This window comes from Drosophila ananassae, chromosome XL (assembly GCF_017639315.1).
Source record: "Drosophila ananassae strain 14024-0371.13 chromosome XL, ASM1763931v2, whole genome shotgun sequence".
NCBI classification, from domain to species: domain Eukaryota; kingdom Metazoa; phylum Arthropoda; class Insecta; order Diptera; family Drosophilidae; genus Drosophila; species Drosophila ananassae.
Genome location: NC_057931.1, coordinates 6,909,294 through 6,927,902, shown reverse-complemented (window position 1 = coordinate 6,927,902; position 18,609 = coordinate 6,909,294). Strand labels below are relative to the sequence as shown.

Below are 18,609 nucleotides of genomic sequence, written 5' to 3'. Positions count from 1 at the left end.
CGAGTCGCATTTCTCAGTTGCCCGAGCGCCGTTCCAAAGTCAACAAGTATCCGCCGATCGTGCTACTTTTGCTCCGATTTCAGTTTTCTGATTTCCGATTTCCCAACCGATCCCCAGCGATATTTCAATTCACAAATCCATAAGCCACAAGCCTCACAAAACAAACAAACAAATAATACAATTTAAATAAATAAAAGTCAAAAATCAAAATCAAAACTATAACCAGAAATCAAAACAAAATTTGTCGTTTTGTTTACATTATTTTTGTGTGTGTTTTTTTTTACTGTGTTTTTGTGTGTGTGTGTTGTGGAGAAGGAGAGGTCTGATCTGAAGAGTGAGTATCTGGCAGATACGCGATACAATATGTATATATATTTCATAAAGCGACGACCCTCGAGGAAATGGCCAGGCCAAGACAAGACATGCAACTACCATAAAAAGCAGCTGGCAGTTGCGCATTTTTCAGTTGCGCTTTTTATGGCCACTGTACAGTGGACACTACTGGACAGACATCTTCACAGTAGACTCTCGTTAATAAAGTACCGACAAAAAGGCATTAATCAGTGGCTCGATAAACTTTGACATGAAAGCGGCAAACAAAATAAACCGATCTTCATAAATCACAAGCTAAAAAAAATATCAGGGGGGTTAAAAATCAGGAGGGGGGGGGGGGGACTAATACTTAAGGGGGTATACTCATTTGATTTATGGGCACTGCGGCGGGCCGCCAACAAGTTAATTGAAAACGAGGCGTGACAGTGAAATTTGCCACCGCACGCCAACGTTGAAAAATGGCCAAAGATGTCCCGCCGATTTTCAACTGGATTTTCTTAAAAAAATAAAAAAAAATGGGTAAAAAAAATATTCAAAAATCGGACTCGGACTGGAAAACTAGGATAGGAGAAGGGGGTACTCTACTACCAGAGAGGGACCGTTTTTAAGCACTTTTCCAAATGTGCCACTAAACTGACAGATTTGGCCATAATAAAAAATTTAAAAGCCCAATACAGGCCGCACACTAAACCAAGCCTGGCAGACGGACACGCGGACATGCGGACATGCGGACAGAGGTAGTGTGGAGTCTGGAAAATAAGTTGCCAACTTTAATTTATTGTGACATAACGGTATAATCTGACATAAATTATTGATAAGACGAGCGCCCATAAAAGTACAAGACAGTTGGCTTAAGAAATACACAACAAAACACACACACACACACACACATGCTTTGGGGGGAAGCGGAAAATCAGACGGGGTGGTGGGGTGTATGGAGTGCAAAAAAAAAAAAATGAAAAGAAAAATCAGGGGGGCTGGTGGGGAAAAATAGTGGCGAAAAGCTGGAAAAACTAAAGCTAAACTGGGTGGCGGGGCAAATGGAGGAGTTAATAGCAGATCTCTTAGGAGTTTTTCGGTTTTAAACAAAACGAATACGGTTTACTCTTCCTTTTTAGTAATTATTAATATTCAAAATTAAAAAAAATAATATTATCACTTACTTGTATTATTTCAATTTATTTTAAATCAATTTTTATTTATCTAAAGACAACTATTGAAGATCTCAAGTACTTCTAATATGTAGATCTATTAGAAGATAGTAATACTTGGATAGATCTCTGGATACTTTTCAATTATTTATTTCTTAAATATTTACAATTCATATAGCACTCCCACAATCTTATAACAAATAATACCACTACCAAGAAAGTCAATTAAATTTCTATGCACGTTTTCTTCAAAGCAAATATTCATTCGAATAAATTGAAAATCTATAGTAGATAGATGGATAGCCAGTGGAATTCAATTTGTGGAAAACTCAATCAATTATTTAGTTGGCTGGAAGCGCAGGCATTACTTGTGTAAGATATCTAGAGACGTGTGAAAAATTAATTATTTTATGCCTGAGAGTCAAATTGCAAAAGGGGGGGATACATTCTTACCAGATTGTTCTTCCTAACTACTTTCGGGGTCACCAATTTATTATATTATAATTATTTGTATTATTACTGATCATAAATTACCATTAAAAAGTTACTTTACTTTATAATTATCATAATTATTGTCCTGAAATACTTTTGATTAGAGAACTAAGCTTTTTGCTAACCAAATCGGGGTCACCAAGTCGAGTTTATAGGTTTAAGATTTAAATAAATTTTATTCCTTCATTAATGAGTTGGTTTAAATGATCTTTAGGCCTTTAAAAAAGTTATCTGCTATCTACTTTTGATAAAAACTAGTCATAAATAAAACTTTAACCTCAAAAAAGCGCCTTCGGGGTCACCAAAAGTCAAGAAACTGCCATGAGTGGGAGTAGACAATTACGCCATTCTTTAATTTATTGATACAGATGATCTTCCGGACGGACTATTAAATTGTACTACCCATTTGGGATCTCCGATTTATGGTCAGGGTATAACAACAGCAAAAGCAACACACAGCCAGCGCTTATAAATCATTTGGCTAAAAAGCAACAAAAATAACAGAAACAACTGGTAACTGGTTGAAGCTGCAATTGGAGTTGGTAACGGGGAGTTGGCAATAGGAGTTGGTCCGGTCTAGTCCGTCGGTCGGGGAGTTCGGGGTCTTGAGTTTGCTCTTTGGCGAAAAGTATCTTTTGGATCTATTATTTAACTTTTATGTGCGCATAAATGCGGCGATATGATGCCGATGACGACTGGTAAACTGGCTAACTTGGCTAACAGAAGAGCCTGTTTTTCTTCTTCGGTGTATTTCGGAGCACCTTCATCCAGCACCATCCTCCCGGCCGTGTCTGTTGCACTTTCATGTTAATTAACAAGAGACTTTTATCAGCTGCACGATTAAGCGAATGCCACTTCTGACGCCCCAGTCTCCCAATCTTTGGATCACCGCTCCATAGCACCCTTACCTTACCACTCAGATCCCCCCCTTCGGGATAACAAATTGTGGTCCATAAATTTGTTTGAGCTGCTAGCCGGATAGCAAATGTCCAAAGAAGCCACAGGCCGATAAGGTGGCGTGGTGCAATGGCGAGGTATCCAATATCCAATATTGATACTGCACCTGCCAGCCGAAATAGATTGCAATGATTAATTTAAATTGGATAAGTCGCCAGATAAGTCGGAATAAATAAGTGGAATGGATAGATGGATGGGTGGATGGATGGATGGATGGATGGATGGATGGTTGGATGGTTGGTTGGAGGGAGGCCTGAGCCGGCTGTCAATACATATTTTATTTTACTTTTTAGCTTTTAAAAACATTAAGTGGGAGGGTTGGGGGCTACGTTGCTTTATGAGTTGTTATGTTAGTTATAACTATTATATAACTAATTATTAATACTTTTTTTTTATTTTTTATATGGGTCTATGATCTATATAGAATATTATTTCAGTTTTTAGAACATATATTTCCAAATATTTTAAGATACTTATTTAAAATTATTCATTTATTTATTTAATTTAATTTTTAAATTATTATTACTATTTTTTACAGGTATGTTACCACTGTTGCATCTTTAGAGAAGAAATTACCGGAATTTTGCAAGCATTTTCGAAGAAATTAAGCTAAAAGACTTGCCGCAAAACGAAAGACTTAGGCAAAGAACTCGGCTGCTGCGGAGGTGGACGGGCGACCAGGAGCGGCTGCGGCGGGAGCGGGTGGGGGCGGAGCCGGGACCGGGGTAGCGGCAGAGGAGCTGGAGGCAGCCACCGGAGTCACTGGCAGTCGCCTGGCGGAGATGGCCCTGTTTCCTTCCTCCTCGCGTCCCCGGACGCTCATGGAACAGCTGCTGGCGCGCAAAATCGAAGCGGCCGCCGCTGCCTCTGCCGCCGCCGCCGCCGCTTCCTCTGCTTCCAGCTCACCCCTTGCCATCGGCTCTGTCTCTGGCCCTGGCACGCCCACATCCCCCACCTCGCCCACCGCTGGAGGCGCTAATCCGCTCCCCCTCGTGGGAGGCGTGGGGTTGGGCGGCGGCCTGGGCCTGGGCATGGGCGTGGGATTGGGTGTGGGCCTGGGCCTGGGCATGGGCATGGGTATGGGCGTGGTGAGCCGACTGCGACGCACCGACTCCCTGGACTCCACCAGCAGCCTGGGATCCTTGGCCTTCGGCGAGGACGTTTGCCGCTGCGACGACTGCCTCCTGGGCATCGTCGATCTCTACGTGATCAGTGCCGCCGAGGCGGCCAAGAAAAAGGTAAGAAGTGGCCAGATATCAGGAGTTTACTGAGGTGATTTCGGAAAAGAATCTCAGTTTAATGAAGTGGAAAATTATTAAAAATAAAATATAAAATAGTTACAGTTTCCTTAAGAAATAGGTCTCTGATATTATTTTAGGTATAGAGTTTTATAATTAAGTTTATATAATAAAAAACTAATTTATTTAATATAAATATAATAATATGTTATAAAATATCATAAAAAGTATCATCTAAATGATCTTTGGCAAGCTTTTCTTGTACCTGAAAGCTCCACCAGGTTGTTGTCTTGGCTGCCACAGGTAGCCCTCCCAGAAAGCTTTGGCATTCAGATAATGATCGGAGGAGATCCCCCCAGAGATCGTGCCAGAATATGAAAGTCAGAAACAATTGAGTTTAAAACGGCAATCATATATCAGTATGGTTTTTGTGAGAACTTCTCACCGAAAATGTTCTCACGAAAAAATGCACCAAATTGCTGTTATTAAAAAAAAAAAGACAATAAACAAAGTGTGTATTTTTAAGAGTGGTTGGTGTACAAACGTGTATTTAAAAGTAAAGTTAAATGACATTTATTTAACCTTCAAAGGTATATTTTTGAAAAGAAAGGTTCTGAAACTTAAATTAGTATGTTTTTAGTTAAAAGTTTCTAAATGTGAGTGAATATATTCTAAAGTATTATTAAAATAAAATAATATGGCTAACCAGATCTAGCCATTAATTAGACAAATGGGCAGCACTGGCGTGGACCGGTCTGAGCTGAAAAGCTTTGCCAACAGGCCATTGACGTCACAAGCCAAGAGAGAGAGAGAGAGAGGCGAAGAGAGCGGCTGCTCATGCGTAAAGCGTGGATCGTGTGAAAATGAGATCGTTCAACTGATAAGCCCGAAAAAAAAAACATTTAAAATGGGGGCGGGAGAGAGAGGAATCTAATTTAATGGCTCTTCCTGGAAAAAGAGAGACAAAAAAAAGAAGCTTTAAAGCGCCTGAAGATGCAACAACTGTTAATTTACTGTTACACAAGATCACTTGCCACTTGGTCTTGGCCTTCAACTTTCTCCAGGAGAAAGTGCTCTCTGAGTCATATTTAATAAGGATCTTGACAGAGATTCAAAGAGAGTTTTGTTTTTTTTTTTTTTATCATTTTTGTTGCCTTTGCTTCCTCTTCTTTTGATGCCACTACCACACCCCACCCCCTCTTAGCTGTGACGCGGGTGCCACGCTAAAGCTAATGGTCGTCAATCAAGCAACAATGCTTTGCAATTAATCAAATAACATGCTTTCATTAATATGGTAAACACACAAAAGTGTTATAACGCCGTATTTTCAATTAATTAAAATTAAAATAAAAGATCTTTCAATGACAAAAGGCAAAATGGCGACCGCTGTTCAACGGTTCACCACTTATACACTGACAGAAATTAAAGGAAATTTATAATTATAAAAATAATAAATTTAAAAAAAGATTAAAAAGATAAAAAAGATAATAATAAAGATAAAAACAAATTTTTTATAATTTTTTAATAATACTAATCCGAAATAAGATTTTGATTTAATTTTCAATAATTTTCAATACTAAATCTTAATTTTATCTGAAACAGTATTAGTATTAGTATGAGATATAGTTTTCAATAGAACCCTTTACTCTTATACTCTATCTAATACTCTTATACTCCTAGTTCAAGAGCTTAGTCCTTGCAGACTCTTACAAGGCCTACCTATTTATAAAATGTTAAAGAATTTTACTCTAAAATATTAACATTTTAGCCTTGACTTTTTTTCAAAAAAACTTGATTTTGAAAAACCAAGTAGGCCTCTGTTAATATTTCTTGTTAAAATCCTAACCAAAAACCCCTACAAAATCAGTTAAGTTATAAAAGAGTTACAACCTAGTCGATTTTTATTAGAAAATTAAGTAAAAAGTTTATATTTTTTTATTATTATTTGTTATTTAAGTGAAAAATTTATATTCTGAAAAGGGGTAAGTGGATAGTAGAAGTGCTGCTGCAACTTCTATAGATGGAGGATCATCTCCATATCATAATGGCATTGACGCACCGCCCAGTGGCCTTCACTTCGCCTCCACTGCGCTTCGATCATCAATCGACGTCATCGCGGGCCAGTCTAGGCCAAGCCGACGACGATGAGCTTTGTTCCCTGCCCCGGGCTTGGGTTTCAAAAGCCGCTTGCCACCACCCACCACCCACCACCCACCCGGTTGCCCCATAGACCATGTCCTCTCTCCTCTCAACCGACTCCTCTCCCCTGGCCCTGGGTGGGCGATAATGGTGCCCTCCCCTTGGTGTCATCCCCCCCTAAAAATAGCTGTCTGTTATCAGTTTTTGATTTTTTTTACTCTTTTTGAGGAGGGGTATTATAATTTTATTGGGAATAGATAGATTTTTAGAGAATATTAAAATTAATCTAATAGGTATAGTAGTATCTAGTAGGTGTAGGGAGTAGTATCTGGAGATATTCCTAAGTTTTTTTAACCGAAAAATATTTTATAAATAATATTGTAATAATAAAAGATAGAATTTCCAAAGTTTAAGATGGTTAAATGGTATTATATTGAAATTCTCAGTAGTATATATCAGTATATATCAGTTTAAATAAATGAAGAATTTTTGGTAAAAATTCTAGTTAGAAAGCGAGTATAGAAAAGTATCTATAACCAGTTCTCAGTGATCCTTTAAGATACTATACCCCTTAAACCACCCAAACCCCTCTATACTCTCCTGATTAGACTTCTATATCTTTCTATAACTCATCTCCCCAACTACTTGAAAGGGTATTGGAGCTATCGCCTTGAGACTCGCCTCCTTCCTGTTTGTTTTGGGGATATTGTATGTGGGGAGCTTCTGATGTTAGGACTCTGGTACAAAAATTGCCAGTTTGGTGTTGCTTCTGTGTTGTTGGAGCTCCCTGGTGGTGCTCATCGCCGCCGGTGTAGCTCTCTACTCAGTGGGCTGTCAGTTCAGTTCGGTTCGGTTCAGTTCGCTTTCTGTTTGGTTTTCAGTTTGGGTTTTTGGTTCCGTTTCCATTTCCAGAGCAGAGTCTCGACCAGTTGAGCTTTTGCTGCGATCGCGTGCGGCTGGCTTCTCGGGCTACTACTCGTCGTGTCTCTGTTTATTTGTTATTATTTTATTGTTGTTATTATTATTGTTATTGTTATTGTTTGCCCCGTTGTTGCTGCCTTTCCGCGTGTGTCTTTCCACCTAAAAAACAATTTAATATCTCTCCAGTGTGTATGTTTTTTTTTTTGTTATTTATTTGCTTCTCCAAGCTCCCCCCCCAGCTTTTAAGCCATCGCGTCAAACGGCTCCAAAAACCAAAATATATATATTAAAAAAAAACAAAAACTCCCAAAAAAATAACAGCAACAACCCCAAAAAAGCAATATTATTATTTACCGAAAAAAAACCGCTCTCCAATAAAAGCTCACAAATTATTGTTCTTATTTTTTTTTCGGTTAAAATTTAATTTGAATTCCGCTGTGAATGTGAGACAAAGTTTATATTTCAAATATATATTCTATAATATATAATATATTATTTTAAAGACTACCTCTGTTTGGATTTTTGATAAGAAAAGTCTCTGAAACAGAGATCTATAAGAAGCTAGTGCAAAGTGCTTCTAAATAAAAAGTTCTTCAAAAAAAAGGTTCTAAAAACATAAACAAATATTTAGTAAAAACTTTCAAGTCAGTGTTTCCATATATAACTCATAGAAAATTCACTAAATAAGATCTATTGATCTATAAAAGCAAAAACATTAAAAAACTGAACTATAAATCTCAACACTTGAGAGTAAAAAGTGTTTAAATATATTGTTTTTGAAGAAAAGGTTCTGTAAACTTAAAAAAATATATATAGTATAAATTTGAGAAACATTTTTTCAATATTTTTAAATACTCTTATACTGATACGTTGATACTTTTTCAAAAAAGTCTTCAAAATTCTATCTTTAAAGGCAAAGATACTTTTAGAAAAGTAGATTCTAACTTTCTTCAAGTTTAGATATAAAAATATCAAAGAAAAAGATTTTAAAACTTAAAAAATATTTAAAAAACATCCTAAAAAACGTAAAATTTTTTCCAATATATTTTGAAATATAATCTTATACTCTTTTTAACTTTTTTTTCAAAAACCTTGTGGAGGCAGACCTGTGAGTGGCTTCCACTGATGTTGCTACTATTTGTTTTTTGTGTGTGTTGCTTTTGTAAAGTGTGTTAATTGAAGCACGCGCCACCCCCCTAAACCCCAACAGAGAGAGAGAGAGAGAGAGAGATAGATAGGGCTAGCGAGTGAGAGGGGGGGATACATATATGTAGACCTGGAAACTCTTATACTAGATGACTTCAATTGCGAACTGACTTTTGCACCGAAAAAATGCTAAGTGTTCGGGTTTATGTAAACATTTACACACTAACGAAAAAAAAAGAAAAAAAAACGACGACGTCAATGGGCTGCCCCCCTTATCCGAGCCCCAACCCCACTGAGCTACGCAGTTTGGCAGCACCACTGTACCACCCACTGTACCACCCACTTTTCGCAGTTAAATGCGAATTATATAATTGAAGAGCAGCATACGAATTTCGTGTTTATTCGACTTGGCCATTCGGCAATTGAGGCTCATTAGGTGTCCAAAAATGGAACTAAATCACCCACTTCCCGTCGGCCCACCCCCTCCTTAATTGGCACTCCGATCGTTTCGATAACATCCGCCCCACCAAACACCATCCCACCACCCACCCACAATTCCAAAACTGAAAACTCAAAACCAAAAAATTAAATCTATTCTGTGCGTCAATGGAAGCCCCAAAAAAATTTTTTTTAAAAATTAGAAGAGAATGCGAGTTCACACTCGGAGAAATAAAAAAGAAAGATTGTGAGGAGGGGCAGGGCGGGGCAGTTGCCAGCAAATTGTTTACTTTATTAATTTTAAGCTTTCGGTAGTTAAAAAAAAAAAAAAAACAACAAAAGACAGAAAATAAAAAACAAACACACACGAAATACTGAGAGAAATTGTTGGGGGAATGTGAATGGCGGACATTAGTGTCCATTTTGAGAGTGGGTGGTGTTGTGCCACATGCACTGAGAGAAATAGTAGACTATGAAACAAAGTATTCAAGTTGAAAATTAATAAAATCTTATACAAAAAAGTTATTTCAGTTAAAAGCGTATCTTTTAACTAATTAATTGAAATATATATACTTTTTCTATTTAAAATTTATTGTTTTTATATATTAATTGATTAACTGCAAATAAATATTAAACAAAATAAAAACTTGATTTATTTAAATAATTTTCTGTAAGGAAAAAAACATATTATACAATACAGTAATTATTCATTTAGAGAATTAAACATTTAGAGACATTTAAAGCCCTTTTAAGTAAATAAAACAATTAATTATTACTGAAAATAAATATTTATAATTTTTAATTTCATAATTTACTCTTAAAAATATTAATTATAACAATTTCTTTTCTTCAATTTAATTTTATTAATTTTTTTAAACTTTTCTAAAAACTAAATATTTTTTTTTAAATAAACTTTATTAGGCTTGAATTTTTTCTCCGTGTAAGGCCAAGATTATAGAGGAGGGACAGTGGTGTCCAAGTGGGGGTGTCGAGTGCAAGCCAGCAATTGGTACCCCACCCACCCCCTCACACACCCAAAAACACACTATATATACACACGATCTGATGTATCTATATGCACAGTACATACCGCGATATATCGACTCGTTATCGTCGACGTCGCCGTTTATTTTTTTATTTTTTCTTAAATTTTTTTGTTGCCTTTTTGTTGTTTTTGTTGGTGGTGTTGACGACATCGAAGATTGTACAATTGTTTTTATTAGATAACGAACAGAAAATTAGTATTTAAGGATGGATCCGAAGCCAGCCACCAAGCCCTCTCCACAATTGAGAAAAAATAAAAAAGAATAGAGCTTCGAAAAGGCAATAAATTCTGAAAGAAACAATGAGAACCAATAGACAATTTAATTAAAAGCAGAAATGAAATAAATATAATTAATTGAATAGGAGAAAACGCATAGTATTTCATTATTTATTGTTTTTTGGGTCACACGTGGCGTATACTTGATTTTTTGTTCTCTGGAAGGCTGGTCTCTTGTAGGTCACCCATATCAAGTATACGCAGTGGAGGATCTGTAATGGCAGACCGATATGAAGTATACGCAGTGGTGGCCCTATTGTCAAGACCTATATCAAGTTTAGGATTAGGATGGACCTTAAAAGTCCCAACTATATAAAGTATACGCCATGTATGACCTATTTGCGTCATCCACATCAAGTATACGCCTAGTATGACCTTCTTGGGTCACCAGTATCAGGTATATGATCAGTATTTTATCCATTTGAGTCGCCAATAACAATTCTACATACAATGAGATCCCATTAGGGCTCCCCAATATCAAGTATACGCCTAGTAGGTCCAAGTAATTCAGCCATATAAAGTATACGCCCTGTCTAACCCCCAAATCGATAGAATAGGATATAAAATATAGAAAATGGCTATTCTGGCTTCTCAGAATTAGACAATCACCTGTCAGACCCTGTCAGTTGTATTTTTAACTATAATCTTGACTTTTATCGCCTTCAAGATGGAAGAGTACTTGAAGTCCTCGACTTGGCTCTTAAACCCTTTTGACTTTAACTTGACATATGGACTATTAGTACTACTTGGAGTGGGTTTTAAGTTCTTCTGGAATACTAAAAATAATACCCATTAGTACTTAAATTAGTAAAACTAATAGTCTTAGTTGTTTTTTAATTTATTCTTTAAAAATTCTTTAAAACCTTTTAATCTAAAACCTTAAATCAATTTGAAAAACTTCAAGGCTTTCAAAACTGAATTTATGGCTTTGTCTGATTGATTATTCTATGATCTTAATTAAGATTTGATTATTCTAATTTTGTGTGTTTTTTTAAATTAGTGGAGACTGAATTTTGAATTAAAATATTTGTGGTTCCCCAAAAAATTCAGAGATTGGCGATCTCATTGGGATGATCTAGAATTTCAAAATTCCATGATCATTTGTTTAAAAAACAAAACTAGCTATGGTTGTAGTTTTTTTTGTAGATATTGTTGTTGTAGTTTTTATAATTGTTGTTGTAGTTGTTGTAGTTGTTGGTATAGTTGTTGGTGTTGCTTCGTTATCGCCTCGCGACAACGCCGTCAACATTTGCAAATGACGTCAAATGTTATAAAGAAATTTCATTTTATATATATGTATATATGTCTCTATATATACAGTGGGGAGCAAAAGTGATTCCATGTTCAGAATATGCATGTTGAACCGCTCATAAAACGTAAACCAATGAACCAAATGAAACAAACTTTTTTTTTCTCGATTACCTATTTAATTTGTAAGAAATAGACTTAAATACTACAATAATACAAGAAAAAATGTAAGAGATAGAAAAAAAAAACAAAAACAGAAGGCATGTACTCAGTTTTGCACCTTCCAATATTCGCACCTGATTTTGCTCTCCCTGTTTTCTTATCACCAAAATATTTGCAGATTTACTGTTTTATGTCTTTTTCATGCATTAGTTGTTGTCATAATTCAAAGAGTCGCACATTTCTTATAGTTCAAAGTAAATTTTAATAAATTGAGAAATTAGTCGCAAACTTATATTTGTAAAATGAAGAAGCTATCAGCAGATACCGAAAATAGTATTGTTGCTATGACTAAAAGTGGCTTTTCGACACGCAAAATTGCTGAAAAGCTGAAAATTAGTCAGTCTGTGGTGGTCAAGGTGAAAAAAAGGCAAAATGTTGCTACCGAAAATGTGTTGAATGGTCGCCCCCGTCTCCTAACCGACTCTGACGCTCGACTTATAATGTCCAACATGAGGAAGGATAAGCTTTTAACACCAGCAAATGCTTCTACAGAGTTAAATAAACCCGTAAGTCGATGGACAGCTAGAAGAGCACTGGCTAGAATTGGATATGTCGCCTCTGTGAAAAAAAATAAACCAGCTCTATCCGAGAAAAATGTTAAGGCTCGGTTACAATTTGCAAAGACCCACAAAAACTGGACTATAGAAGACTGGAAACGTGTTATCTGGTCGGACGAATCCAAGTTTAACCGTTTCCAGTCGGATGGGAAGCAGTACTATTGGCATAGGCCCGGTGACAAGCTTCAGAGACATCATGTAAAGCAAACCGTAAAGCATGGAGGAGGAAATGTAATGGCTTGGGGGTGCTTTACATGGTGGCACGTTGGGCCATTGCACAAAATTGATGGAATAATGCGAAAAGAGGACTATTTAAACATTTTAAAGACCCATCTTCACAATTTTCTCGACAAGTGTGCCTATCCTGAAGGAGAAATCACTTTCCAACAGGATGGGGATCCTAAGCACACCGCAAAAATTGTAAAATAATGGTTGGCAAAACAAAATTTTAAGGTCATGGAGTGGCCAGCTCAAAGTCCCGACCTCAATCCAATTGAAAACTTATGGTCAATTGTGAAGCGACGGCTCGGGCAATATCAATCGGCCCCAAGCAACCTGGACGATCTCTGGAGACGCGTGGAGATTGAATGGAACCAAATTCCGAAAGAAATTATAGAGAACTTAGTTAATAGTATGCCAAAGCGCATTAAAAATGTAATAGACAATAAGGGTCTTTGGACTAAATATTAATTTAATATTTCCTTAAATTTTTCCATAAAAGGTGCAAAACTGAGTACATGCCTTCTGTTTTTGTTTTTTTTTTTCTATCTCTTACATTTTTTCTTGTATTATTGTAGTATTTAAGTCTATTTCTTACAAATTAAATAGTAATCGAGAAAAAAAAAGTTTGTTTCATTTGATTCATTGGTTTACGTTTTATGAGCGGTTCAACATGCATATTCTGAACATGGAATCACTTTTGCTCCCCACTGTATATACGATCGTTGTTAGGTATATATAGTCTTCTAGTATATATTATTGTTGTTTTTGGTGGCTTTGTGCAGTGGCGTAACTGGATAGCCGATCGGGCACTGTCGCTGGCATTTCCATTATTATCATAATGTGCTTTTCGGCTCGACTCGGCTCGGATTGGATTGGATTGCCTTGCCCGACTCTGGGCGGTTTCTGTTGTTGGCTTTGTTGTTGTTGGCCTGTGGTTGCTACTTGGCCAGATAGTTGTTGCCAATTGTTGGCTTGGCTTGGCTTGGCTTGGCCTGGCTTGGCTGTTGGCTCACTTGCCACTTTGGATGCCGCAGATGGAGCTGCCAAGATGCCAACACGCTCTGACAATGCCTCCTACTTAGTCTGTCCATTGGCCTGGTCTCTTGCTTTTCTTGCATCTCTTACATGCCACATACATATACTTACATATGTTTGTATTAAATTTAATCAATTTTGATTGATGTGTGCGCCTTACAACAATGCAACAACAACAAAATCCAAAAGATGCCAAAGGCCATTAACTAATTAGTAACGAACTTTAAATACCTTAGGGTGGTCATTAAATATTTTAAAATATTTTTTTCAATAAAAATAAGTATCATTTTTTATAACCTTGACTTTAAAAATAGGCCTAAAGTATAAACTCTGGTTTTATTTAATTTTTTAACACATTTTTTTGTAGTTTAATATCACTATCACAGTAGAGCTAAAAATACTAAGAAAAGTCTAATTTTTCTTTAAATTTTATTATCTATTTTTAGTCCACTTTTCACAGTCTCTTGTTAAAACCAATATAGCCACTTGGCTTATAAAAATCTTGGCAAATAATAGTTTTTTTAGAGAGCAGCTAACAAAAGCTTAACATTAGTGTGCGAAAACCCTAGGACCATGGCTATTATTAAAGCCAATTACTTAAAAGCCTAGAAATCAAGTTGGCAAATAGATGTTGGCTCTTTTTGAGGAAAATAGGAAATATTTAGAGTCTAAAGGGTAGACATTACTTGGTTATTTCCCTTAAAATAGTAGGGTATTAGAGGTTCAAAGAGAGTAACTTTTACTTAAGTATTCCTCTTAAATAGTAGGGAATAGTAGACTCTAGACGTCTTTAGAGACCTTGTTTCTGGGACATAAATATTTTAAATATTATTATAAAATGTTCCTTTAAAAAGGTAGGGTATTGGAGTAGTTGGTAGACCCTGTTGCACTCCTCAATCACCCGTTATGATCGACAGATCCGATAGCCGGCTGGGACGGAGGAAGAAAGGCGTTTTTAGGCGCGAACGAGTTCGCAAATGCAACATATCTCTCTCTCTTTCTCTCTCTTGTATATATTGCCATCTCTTTCGCTGGTGGTATGCTCCATCTCTATCTGTATGATTCCTGGTTGCAGTTGCAGTTGCAGTCGCCTCAGTTCGATTCCAGTACTCCAATGCACTTAACCGAGTGCCGAGGGCCTGATTCCATGTAAGATGTCCGTGTGCGCCCTGAATCCCAATCCAAATCCGAATCCAAATCCCAACCAGACACCCAGCCAGAAGCAGCCACCGAAGCCGGCTAGCCCCAAGCCACGTCCCGGATCACTGATAACCGGAAATCTACGTGGCGGTAAGGGTCTCTCCGGGATCACTCCGCCCACACCGCCACCGTCGCCCCAGGTCCGGATCTACGAGGACTTTGACAGGATGAGTGCCAAGGAGGTGTACTACAACGAGGCCGGCAAGAAGGTCACCGTGAAGTTGCTCCACTTTCCGGATGTGCCGCCGGAGGAGATCTCCAAGCTCAAGTTCGATGATGATGACGAGGACGAGGATGAGGATGAGGACGAAGTGGTGGAGGAGGATGACCTGGATGGGAACGGAGGAGCAGCCGATGGCGAGGAGGCGGACGAGGACAGTGACTCCGGGGGAAAGCCCAAAACTCCCACAGACTCCAGCGAGACGGAGAAGGCCCCCACGGAGGTGGGGGGAGCCGGAGCTGCTGCCGGCAATCCCAAGAAGATATTTCGACGTAAGCTATCCGGAAACAATATGCAGACTAGGAAGTGCAGTCTGGCCTTCGCCCAGGCCCACGGCATCCGGCAGCGGGCCGAGAAGAAGCTATCGATGCCCACCATCAGCATAACGGCCAATTCCGGGGATCATGTGTCCGGCACTCATATCCAGAACGGCGGCCTCCGGCTGAGTCTGGGCCGGAAACTGTCCCATCAGTACTCCGTGCCACTTGGCTCGCCCACCTCTCCCGGCCCGGGCCCCCGCAGATCCCACTCGCCGCTGGGCCAGAGTCTCTGTCCCGGGTATATCCAGTACTCCAAGTCCCTGCTGGAGGTGCCCATGCCCCGGGACTATGGCTATGCCAGCAGCGACGATCTCAGCTCCGAGTGGGACTCGGATGTGTCCACCTCGGCGGCCGGCTCCGCCGCGGGCGCGGGTTCTTCGGGTTCAACAGCAGCCGGAGGATCGGGTCACAAGAAGGTAGGATAAAGGGGGTTACCAGGTTCTTGGAAAGTATTTTTATTTTTTTATTATTTTATTAAGGTTCTATATCTTTAAAAATAGTGGAAATAAAAATTAAGGATAGTAACTAAATAGAATAATTATTTTAAATATAAATCAAGGGTTTTTTTGAATCCTTAGAGCTCTTTTCTAAAAGTCTAATTAGTTTGTATAGTTCAGAATCCTTAAATAAATCCCAGATACTTAATTTTAAAAACAATTTTTTTAGTTTCTTTTATTTTTATTTATTAGTATTTTTATTGAAATACATTTTTTAAATATTTATTTTATTAAGAAATATATTAGCTACTTAAGGAACTATTTTAGAAACTCGGATATAATAAGAAATATTTCAAAAATCTTTTGAAATAGCTACCTAGGCCTTCTTTTAAATAATTCTCCTTTAAACAAGTCTCTAAAACTTAAATTATCAAATACTTTAGCCTAAAAACCATGTATTTTAAGATTAATATAAGTTAAATGAAATGTAAATTATTACAAGCCAGTCTTTATTAACCCGATTTATCAGCTGGATAAGAGAAACGTGTGCTGATTCCCAAATGGGCCAAGAAATCGGGTTAAAAATAATGAGACTACCAGCTGCAATAATGCCAGAAAGTCTCCTTATTCTTTCCACATAAATAATTATAAACACTTAGTTAATAAATGAAAATATTCCATTGACTGGCACCTGGTTCTAGTTTCCACTGAATTTTAGAATCTAAAATAAATTGGAGGGGAAATTCAGGGAGTAATTATAAACAATTTAGCGGAAAGATGCCTAATATTGTTTATACTAATTTAGCCAAAAATAAACAAAAACCCAAAAAGAGGCAAACAAATTGTGATATTTACGCAAATCGTATGAAAATAATTGAATAGTCATATGTTTTCAATTATAGGAGATCTTATGTTTATAAACCCCTACTAATATCTCTCTCAACTTTGATCCTTTCAGAGCTCCGGCTGGCGCAAGATCCGGAATATTGTACAGTGGACACCCTTCTTCCAGACGTACAAGAAACAGCGGTATCCATGGGTCCAGCTGGCAGGACATCAGGGGAACTTCAAGGCTGGCCCCGAGCCGGGCACCGTTCTCAAGAAGCTCTGCCCCAAGGAGGAGGAATGCTTCCAGATCCTCATGCAGGACCTCCTGCGACCCTATGTCCCTGTCTACAAGGGTCAGGTCACAAGCGAGGATGGTGAATGTGAGTGATAGAGAGTTCCTAACTAGACTAGACCTCTTTTAATCCTTGAAATTCCTCCAGTGTATCTGCAACTACAGGATCTGTTGAGCGACTATGTCCAGCCGTGTGTGATGGACTGCAAGGTGGGTGTTCGCACTTATCTGGAGGAGGAGCTGTCCAAGGCCAAGGAGAAGCCCAAGCTGCGCAAGGACATGTACGACAAGATGATCCAGATCGACGCCAATGCCCCCACAGCCGAGGAGCATGCCGCCAAGGCGGTGACCAAGCCGAGGTATATGGTCTGGCGGGAGACCATTTCCAGCACAGCCACCTTGGGTTTTCGCATTGAGGTGAGTGTATTATCCTTTGGTTTAATAATTATTATAGGTAATGTTATAGGATCTATTTTAAGAGGTACTATAAGTGTCTCCTTGTCCGCTTCATAGACAGTCTATTAACTTGTCTTCTAGGTCTTCTGATTTCTTCTCTAGTTTGTCCATAGTTTCCATAGTTGTCCTCTCTATTGTCCACCATATTGTCCACTAACTGATCCCCGACTTGATCCTCTTTTTCCTTAAAAAATATTCCTCCTAGCGAAGAACTCTTAAACAACCAAGACCTACAAGAAGCTAGAAGACAACTATTTCCCAAAAATACCTCATAAAGACTTAGGCCTTCTTATTCTACATTAATTTAAATGAATAAATCAACTAATTTATATTAATTTAACTCGACAGGGCATCAAGAAGAGCGACGGCACTAGTTCCAAAGATTTCAAGACGACCAAGTCACGCGAACAAATCAAGCTGGCCTTCGTCGAGTTCCTCAGCGGTCATCCTCACATTCTGGTAATAAAAAAAAAATAAACTAAAATTAGTACCTCCACTAATGTACTTATTTGACTACAGCCCCGGTACATCCAGCGCTTGAGAGCCATCCGAGCCACCCTGGCCGTCTCAGAGTTCTTCCAGACGCACGAGGTGATCGGGAGCTCCCTGCTGTTCGTCCACGACCAGACCCACGCCAGCATCTGGCTGATCGACTTCGCCAAGACGGTGGAGCTGCCTCCCCAGCTCCGGATCGATCACTACTCGGCCTGGAAGGTGGGCAACCACGAGGATGGCTATCTCATCGGGATCAACAATCTCATCGATATATTCGTCGAACTACTGGCCACGATGGACTCTGGACGACCCGCCCACGCCCTCCACGATCAAGGGGGCGATCCAAAAAGGGATAACGACATCGACGACGACGATGATAAACCCTAAAATGGGTTTTTCTGGGGCTGGGCCCTACAAAAATTAAAAAAAAAAAAGAAAAAAAAAAGACACTTCCATAACCCGAATCGATTAACCCCAATTTTAGACTAAGTTAGATGATAGTTTTTCACTTTTTTTTATTTTTTTTTTTATCCCTTAACCCTGTAAACTCGCCTTGAACTCTTTTGTCTGCGTACACTTTTAACCCATTAAGTTTAAAATCAAAGACTGAAAACACCCCACACTATATACATATATGTCTTAGAGTATGTACATTGTGCTGAAGCTGATGCTGATATACTGCTACTGCTGCTGTTCTGAAGTGTAATTTATTTATCCAAAAAACAAATACTTGATCACCTCTATCGAGAACTACCCGCAAGCTGAGCGATTGTCCTAACTATGATATCCCTCGAAGTGTAACTAAGGAAGCCCATCAATACGCAACAATAGCCTAGGCTAAGCCATTAATATTATGTTTATGCGACTACCTACTAAATACTACTAATTGTGCACTATTAAATTCATTTAAACCATCAATACAATCTGTTTTTGCTTTTCAA

The 18,609-nt window shown here is 38.3% G+C and overlaps 1 protein-coding gene across 3 annotated transcripts; it reads left to right on the top strand.

Moving 5' to 3' along the window:
- On the top strand, positions 1-18,609 carry LOC6502160 (inositol-trisphosphate 3-kinase A). 3 transcript variants are annotated; one of them, XM_044717073.1, is made up of 7 exons: positions 7,156-7,420; positions 14,496-14,569; positions 14,629-15,576; positions 16,556-16,805; positions 16,866-17,134; positions 17,522-17,632; positions 17,693-18,609. In XM_044717073.1, the coding sequence occupies exons 3-7, from the start codon at positions 14,788-14,790 to the stop codon at positions 18,053-18,055; spliced, it is 1,782 nt and encodes a 593-aa protein (XP_044573008.1). In that variant the 5' UTR covers positions 7,156-7,420; positions 14,496-14,569; positions 14,629-14,787; the 3' UTR covers positions 18,056-18,609. The 3 variants fall into 3 exon arrangements, with proteins under 3 accessions (XP_014759955.1, XP_001966104.1, XP_044573008.1); XM_014904469.3 differs by lacking the exons at positions 7,156-7,420; positions 14,496-14,569; positions 14,629-15,576 and adding exons at positions 1-334; positions 3,472-4,171; XM_001966068.4 differs by having other exon boundaries at positions 7,150-7,420; positions 14,496-15,576.